Below are 8356 nucleotides of genomic sequence, written 5' to 3'. Positions count from 1 at the left end.
CCTTTCGTGTGACAGAGGGGGACAAGCAGTCCTCGCATCTGCCCTCTCCGATCTCCCCGCCGCCGGCCGCCTGCCCCGCTCCCGACACCGCCGACGCTCTCGCGCTGGTCAAAAAGTGCCATGTGTCCCCTCAGCCGATGCCCTCTCCTCCCGCCTCCAGGTTGGGAACCGAGCGGTAACTGTCCCCTTTCCAAGAAACTAACAAGCGCACACCGCAAAACCACCGTCGAAAACAAGCGCGCCCCGCCGTCAGCAGCCCCCGGCCCCCGCGGAAGCCCAGGACGGCCAGTTCCCCCTCTCCCCCTCGGCGCTGCTCCACCTGCGCAGCGCTCCGCTGCTCGGCCCGAGGGATGCCCCGGCGCGGCTGTGCGCGGTGTCCCCGGCGCCCCTCTCCCTTCCCTCTCCTTGGCGCTGCGGCGGGAACTTTTGCGGGGAGACTGGGCCAGCGGAGCCGCTGCCGATGCTTCCCTACCACCACCCCCTCCGCGGCCCACGCGGGGCATCCGTCCACGTCGCGCCCCGTGCACTCACCTACCCCCGCGGGAAAGGAGCCTGTGCCGCAACCCTCACCTTCCGCCTCAGTCTCCGAGGCTGTGGACACAAGTCTTTGCTTTACAACAAACCGAAGGACAGAAAGAGGCTTTTTGCTACGAAAGTTACAGGAGCAAGAAAGTCTGAGAAAGACGGAGAGAGGTTTGGGAAAGGAGAAAGAAAGGGAAAGGGAGGAAGAAGGGGGAAAAAATAATAAATAATAAAAAAAAGAACCTGAGCACAGTAATAATATCCTTAGAGTGTAAATGTGGATGGAGATCCCCCAGAGATGCACATGCCTCTGAAGCGCAGCAGCCTTTTTGCAGCTCTGCTCTTGCAGAATATGACTGAAATTTTCTGCTATATAGCCTCTGTCTTTATAGCTGATGAAAAAAATTGCAGATTATTAGCATAAATGTTTACTCTTCATTACGCTGATGACATTGTGCACTCGAGATCTTGGTAATCTTTGGGAAAATTATGAGTAATTTTTAAAAATTTTAAAGCAGCAGCAGTTACCATGCAATTCAGGCTAATTCTGCGTAGGCTCCGAACGGATATAATTATCGAGGAGTCAAGATGTTATGCTAAAAACTATGCATTGATATTCCCATTTATTATGTACATACAACTTTGACAATGTTGATGCTTGAAATAGCAGGAAATTGTCTTGCGCAAAAATTACAGTCCATATTAGGACATGTGAAATTGCGAAGAATTATATAGTAATTGCAGGCTTTCAGATGGGAGAGCCAGAATGCTCAAACTAGTGCAAATGTGGATAAAATTACAGATCAGAGCAAAAATTAGGGAAAAAAGGGGTCTGGGATTTTTCAAGTTGGCTATAGGATTCCGGAAGTGTCTAATGCCACATGATTGCTGCAGCTTTAGGGGAGACATTCATGCCTCAAATAACTCCTTTTGCCAGAGCCGCTTTAATTGAATTTCTCGTGCTTTTTCTTTTCACCAGGGCAAATGAGTAAATTGCCTGCCCACGGCACAAGCCTGGCCAGCCCCGCCTGTGCGCCGGGGAGGCAGAGGGTGCCCCTAGCTCGGGTGGCTGCGGGGCCGACCCCCCCGGACTGGGCTGGCCACGGAGCAGTCACTTACCCCTGCCGCCGCCCCGGGGACGCCCAGCTCAGCCGCCCCCAACCGGGGCCGGACCCGAACGAGGGCTATCGGCTCTGGGACGTGGGGCGGAATTTGCCCAGCCTCCACACATCCCCCCCGCCTCCCCCCATCTTTCCAGGGTGTTGGCGGGGCAGAGGTAGATCTCCCCCTCCGGCTGTCCTGCTCACCGCGGCTCTCCTCTGCCACGGGCGACGGAATCCTGAGTAGCTGCAGCCGTGTGTGGGGTACATTGGCTCACGGCGGTGCCTGCCCCGTCCTTTCGGACAGGAAGAGAGTGAAAAAAAGCGATTGCAAAACTATGGATATCTATACGTATGCCTTTTCTGTGCGTACGGAGGTGCAGGGCTCCTCTGCACCCTCTTTGCCTTCGCCGTCCCCAAGCACGGTGTGAGCCACAAGCCTGAGCCCGTGCGAGCAGCGGGAAAAATGCGAAGCCTTGGAGGGCTCGGGGGCTGCAGAGGTGCTGTCAGGTGAAGCACAAACACCACCACGCACACGAAATGTGCAGGCAGCCCAGGGAGAGCTGCGGCTGTCGGGCAGCAAACAAATGCTAATTAATGTGTAATAAAATAATAAATAACTAAATAGGAGAAAGAAAGCGCGGAGGTCAACAAGGGTCTTCCGCGGAGCAGACCGTTCCGAGGCGGGGTGCTCTGCTCCCGGACCGCTAACAAGTGTCCCTCGCCTTGACAGGGCCCCGCCCCGGGGACCCCACGCCGCTGTCCGCGTTCTGCTGCCCGGCCCCGGGGGCCGACCCATGGTTCGCACCTCGCCTCTGCACCGGGCAGGAGTCGATCGGCTAGGATGGGCGGCGGAGAGGAGACGGAAGAGGGGGAAAGGCAGGTGTTTGTGGTGGTTACTTCATTTTAACAGCGAGAAGCGCTCGTGAAAACGAAGGGGCGGGTGGGGGGGTTATCCATATCCCGGCTACGTCCCGTGCCTATGGTATAACTCTTGCACCCCGGGCGGGCAGTTCAGCAAAACTGGTCACCTGGCAGAAGGGTATATGGGACCCTTCTCCCCCGTCGATGCCCGCGAGAGGCACTGCGCGCTGCCGAGAGCACAGCCTCTGCCAGCCTACGGAGGCGGAAGGCTCCGTGGTCGCCCAGCCGCGAGTGTCCTTGTCTCTGTAGGCGGCCCCTCTGCTTCGCATCGTGGGCCGTGTCAGCTGCCCCAGCGCTTCGACGCCCGCCAGGGGAGAAATTCCCCTCTGACCGAGCGGACGGTCGACATCGCCGCCGCCGGGTCTCCCCCGGGGGATGACATGGGACAGAGGGCCGGTCTAGCTGTTTCTCGGGCGGTTCTGGGCTGTCCTCCCCGCATGCAATACTAGGAAAGAGCCGGGGCCAGTAGACAGTGGCCGCTTTCCCCTTTGTCTCTCCCGCTTTCTCCTCTTTCCTCCTTCGCAGCTGCCTCTCTAGCCTTCCTACTCCCCCCTCTCTCGCCTTCTCTTTTCCTGACTCCTTTTTTGCCCCTATTTTCTCCCACATTGCCCCCAGGTTTTCCCCAAGCTCTCAGGGACAATCCACCCTCTTGACCCCTCTCTCCTCCACCCCAGCTTTCCTCCGGTGTGCCCCTTTTGGGGCCGCCTCCCTCACCCGCGCCTTCCCCGGCCCCGCCCGAGCTCCTCATGCCGTGCCAAGGTCGGAAGAGTCCAATCCGGCCTGCACGTTGCCTGCCCCGGGAGAACTAGCCTAGGCTTCCTCAACATCTTGTCTGCAGTGGGATCCTTCGCATCGGTTCCTCTCCCCCCACCCCCCAACCTACTAGGACTGCAGCCTGGAGGAGTATGTTCCTCAGGGGTATATCGTGGAGGGGTACAGTCAGGAGGTGTATATACCCCGAGGAAGATGGCCTGGAAGTGTGAACCCTAGAAAGTGGGTTCAGGTTGGAGTGGTGCAAGGAGGGGTACAAAACCTCCCAGAGGGCTACATCCTGGGATGGTCCAGCCCTCGAGGATGCAACTTGGAGGAGATACGGGCTGCGAGGGGTTTCACCCTGGAGGGCTACACCTCAGAGGGATACAATCTGAGGGGTCCAGCCCTCCAGGAGCACATCCCGAAAAGGTTCATCGGGCGTTTCCAGCCCTCGAAGGGCTGCCACTGATAATGGCTCAAGCAAAGCTCTCACGAATGCTACCGGCCTGAGTGCCACAGACGGAGGTTTTCTCCGCGGCAGCAGAAATCGGCTGCAGGCGTACTCCTGTCCGTGGACATGGCCCTGCCCCAGACCCCTCCGGCCCGTCTGGGAGACTGAGTGACTGTAAGAGCCAGTCCCAGGTGAAATGTCGCTGGCGCCAGTAGGCGCGGAAGAGGGCGGGAGGGTCGGCTCTGGCGTTCCGCAAGTAGCGGTTAGTGATTCATGGCCTCGTCGAGAAGGCTGGCGAGGCGAGATTTGATTGTAGAAAGGGAAGGAGATGGGAATAGAAGTGGAAAGTCACCAGTCTAAGGCAATAGTTGCAATAGACAAGGGTCCGGGATCAACACCCACAACCTCCCCCATGCAAAGAAACGCATGGCGGGCACCGTGGAAACAATAATTTATTTAAATAATCTCTGCTTATTGTAAAAGAAACATTAAAGAGTGTGTAATTTTCCCGTAATAAATAACAAAAAATACCCTGTTTTCTTCCCCCCCTCCCCCCCCACGTCTCTAAACATCAAAGTGGCAGGACCAGTGACTGGGTTGCTGGCAGAAGGAGCGAAGAGGGGAGCTCTCTGCGGCTCGATACCCAGCCCGAAAGTCGCTTGGGGGCACCGTATGAGCAGGAGCCCCCCCCCCCCCCCCCGACAGACAAAGTCGCGCTGGCACTGCCGCCTGTGACTGGCTCACATCACCGTACTGTTTTGTTCACGATTAGAAAGGGTAACACGAGAGGCTCTTGTTTTAAATCTACATATAAAAATTATGTGTTGGTGGGGCTTTGTTTTGTTTTGTTGGTTTTTTTGTGTTTTTTTTTTTTCTTTAACATTTTATTTTTAAATCCCCAACATCAAAGTGAGGTTATCCGCAAAGGCACCTATCAACTTTAAAAAAATAAAAAATAAAGTTAACCAGAGTTCTGTACCGGCGGTTTGATGCAAAAGCCGGGGAGAAGGAAGAGGGATGGAGGGAGAGGAAGGTGGGTGCTTGCCCCTCAGTGAGTATTTTGGCAGCAGGAGCGCAGACCCCGCGGATTCGCCGCCGACGGTGCAGCAGGATGGGATGCGGAGCTGTTCTTCTCCGCCGGGACGACCGGAGATAGGCTTCACCAAAACAACCGTGCTGCACCTCGATGCTCCGGGGCTTCCGGGCTCGGCATTGAGGGCTTAAGTCTCTGCGGAGTCTAGAAGATACTGCCGCCGTGGTGATGAGGTGGCTGTGCTGGCTGCGGGAGCGACGCGGCTGCTGGCGGGTACCACGAGTAGCTACCGAGGAAGGCGGCGGCGGGGCTGGGGCTGGCGGTGCCGGCGCCGCCCGCTGTGCGCGGATGCGCGGCGAAGTCCCAGGCGGGAGGCGAGGCAGGAGGAGGTGGCGAAATGCTGCGGCGAGGGGGCGGTTCTGCCGGGATTTCGCCGCTTTTCCACATCTTCTTGAACTTGGAGCGGCGATTCTGAAACCAGATCTTCACCTGGGGTGAGAAGGGTGTCAGACGGCGGCAGCCTCCGCAAGGCCGCCCTGGCGCCTGTACCGCCCGCAGCGGGGCGGGGAGGAGCAGCTTTCTCAGCCCCGAGCGGTCCCGGAGCTGACTTGGTGGGCCAGCCACTTTCCCAGCACGCCGGGGCCGTCGAGGCGCCGCGGGCCAGCCCCTGTCCGCCTCTCGCAACCGACCCTGCCGAGGGCTAGAGGCCGTGGCGGGGTGAGACGTGTCTCGGGCCCGCGGTGGGAGAACCCTACCTGTGTCTGGGTGAGGCCGAGTGAGGCCGCCAGCTCCGCTCTTTCGGGGAGGGCGAGGTACTGGGTTTTCTGGAAGCGTCGCTGAAGAGCTGCCAGTTGGAAGCTGGAATAGATGGTCCTTGGCTTCCTCACTTTCTTCGGCTTTCCGTTCACGATCCTGATCTCCGGCTCGCAGTCTTCCTTCTCTGCTGCGGCAGAAACGGTGGTCCCGGTGAAGAAAAGTGCCCCCATCTATCCCGGGCCCTGCTTGCCGCTTAGCTCCGCTGCCTGCCCCATTGGGGCAGCCCACCAGAGTCAAGCGTCCTCCCGCCCCACCCTGAGTCCCGACTGACTCCTTGATAGGCTTGGAGGAGCCGTCTGGCCCCCTCCAGCCTCTCCCTCGAGCCGCTCCCTCCCCCGCCCCGGGGCTTGGACGTACCGGAGTCGTTGGCCGGAGAGGACCTGCTTCCGTAGGGCCCGTAGGAACCGTAGGTGCCCACGTAGCCCAGGTCGTAGGCGGCCTTGGTGGTATATGGGGCGGTGCCGCCTCCTGTGTAGGGGTAGGAGCCCACTGAGCCGTACGGAGGCCCGCCCGCCGCCCCGTGCTGCTGGTTGTTGTAGTAGCTGCTGTCGGTGGCCGTGGAGACGGGCAGCGTGGGGGACTCCTGTGGCTTGTGCAGGCCTCCGTGTTGGTGGTAGCTGCTGGTGGAGATCTGGCTGGCGTGCATGTCCGGCACCAGGCTCTCCAGCACTCCGGTCATCCCGCGCCCCTGCCCGCTAGGGCACGGGCCGCCACCGACCCCCAGACGTCCCCACCGGGGAGAGGCGGTCAGGGTCGCGTCACCATGCTCACAGCGCTGCGCCGTGCTCCGTGCCCGCGGGGTCGGGCCGGGGCGGGCAGCCGCGCTCCCGCCGCCGCCAGCGGGACGGGCTCTGCGGCGCCGCGCGCCGCCGGGACGGCATTTAACAGCGGTCACGTGGCGCGGCGCACGTCACCTAGCAACGGCCAATGGGACGCCGGGTTGCGCCGTATCCCCGCAGGTTCGCAGGGCGGGAGACAGGAACGGCGCCGGGCGCGGGCACGGGCACGAGCGGCCGCGGGGTTGCGCCCTACGCGACGCCATGGACCGCCTCGGCTCCGGTGCCGGTACCGGTGCTTTCTCCGGCCTCATTGTACCGTTCATGCCCCTGCCCCTATTCGCCGCCACCGGAACGGTCCGACGGGGCGGTCCCACTCCTGCCCATGAGCGCTCGAGACTGCGTCTCAGCTAGACCGCTTCTGCCGTACTGTGCCCGGTGCCTGCTCCCGCCCGGCCAGAGATCCCGGGGGTCCTCCGCGGCCTTCCTCCCTTCTTGAACGGCATCCAAGTGCGGCCGTGGCTGGCACCGATGGGACTGCAAACGGCAGGCAGAGCTAGGTGGAATGCGGTCGGTAGGCTGGGTGATCTGGGCCCCGAAGGATCGGCCGCGTGGGGAGAGTGCTGCCTGCCTTCCCCCTCCTTCCTCCCCGCAATTGCCAAGGTGGTAGCACTTTCAAGAGAAACATCAGCAGCGTTACATGCGGAGAGGCGGCACTCCACCTGGTGCACACGAACGTGTATTTTACACAGCAGCTGCTAACAGCACCCGTGGGACGTCCCTCCACGCGGCAGCCGGGAACGGCGCGTTTTTGCAGCCCCGACAACGGCCGCGAGAGCAGTGGTACCGGGCACCCCCGAGCGGCCGCCCGTGTCTCTGCCCCATCCATGCCAGCTTGTGGCTGCATCTGTAACTGCGCCGGCCGTCGGGGGCAGATATCAGGCGGGCGCGGCAGCACTGCCCTCGTCCGCCCTTTGTGATGGGCAGTGCCACGAGGCATCAGTAACCGGTGTGGCGACTGTGGGCAGCCGGACTGTGCAGACGGCTGCCGTTGCCGGCTGGAGTGGAGTCTCGGAGGCGCTGGGAAATTACTTCGGAACTGTTTTTTTCTTTTTACCTATCTTTTCTCTCAACTGTCCCTCTGCGGAACGCAGCCGCTCGTCAGGGAATGCGTTTCGTTCGCAAGGGGACTCAAAACGCGGCGAGTCTCTGCACTGCCCAGGAGGAGGATGCGAACCTCAGGGGTGTTTGGCTTGGGCCGCCGCGGAGCGGGCAGGGAGGGAGGCGGCGCTGGTGAGAAGGTGGCTACAAGTCGGGCAAAAAGGGAGCAAAGAATGGAAGAACAGAGCTGCGCTGCGTCGCTGCTTGCAGGGTGCGGGGGGTGGCGGGTCCGCGTGCCCCCAGGTGTCGCGCGCTTGTCGGGCGCCTGCCCCGTCTCACGAGCCGCGGCGCGTGCCCCCTCAGGACTCTCCCCGGTGCTCGTTGGCGCCCGAGGGGACCCATTCCCTCACCATGCCGGTGCCGAGAGTGCCGCCCCCGCCACGGAGCCGCTTCGCTTGCGGTCGCTTTGAAGCGGGGCGCTGCTGGAGCCTGTCCGTCTATGCCCGGCGGGGCGGCGGCTCAACGCCGGGCACCGAAGGTGAGCCCGGCCGGGACGGGAAACAGAAGCGACTCTTGGGCAGAGAGCACGGCGCCCGTACCGGTGGGCTCTGGGACTGCTGTCTACCGGAGAGCGGGCAGCGTTTTGCGAGTGCCAGCAGAGATCGCGGCACACTGCTGCTCTCCGTTACGCAGCATAAGGATCTTGCGAGATAGTTTTAAAAGGGGAAAACGCAGCGGAGAAAGGACATGGCGCCTTATATTACCTCAGAGAACTCAGTGCGAAGTACTCTCTTGGCAATCTGCCTTGCGATGTTGCGAGACGTCTTAGGGTTCGTTTTGGTTTTGTTTTTTAACAAATGTTTTAGTGAGCCCCTTGCAT

General features: G+C 60.8%; 1 protein-coding gene across 2 annotated transcripts; it reads right to left on the bottom strand.

Moving 5' to 3' along the window:
- Nucleotides 1-3957: 3957 nt before the first annotated feature.
- On the bottom strand, nt 3958-6444 carry DLX2 (distal-less homeobox 2). 2 transcript variants are annotated; one of them, XM_064167446.1, is made up of 3 exons: nt 5957-6444; nt 5539-5726; nt 3958-5272 (listed from the first exon to the last, which is right to left on the bottom strand). In XM_064167446.1, exons 1-3 carry the CDS (start codon nt 6276-6278, stop codon nt 4988-4990), a joined length of 795 nt encoding a protein of 264 aa, XP_064023516.1. In that variant the 5' UTR covers nt 6279-6444; the 3' UTR covers nt 3958-4987. The 2 variants fall into 2 exon arrangements, with proteins under 2 accessions (XP_064023516.1, XP_064023524.1); XM_064167454.1 differs by having other exon boundaries at nt 5539-5723.
- Between the last annotated feature and the right edge of the window lie 1912 nt (nt 6445-8356).

This window comes from Pogoniulus pusillus, chromosome 2 (genome assembly GCF_015220805.1).
Source record: "Pogoniulus pusillus isolate bPogPus1 chromosome 2, bPogPus1.pri, whole genome shotgun sequence".
Lineage (NCBI taxonomy): Eukaryota > Metazoa > Chordata > Aves > Piciformes > Lybiidae > Pogoniulus > Pogoniulus pusillus.
This window is presented reverse-complemented; position numbering and strand designations above follow the sequence as displayed.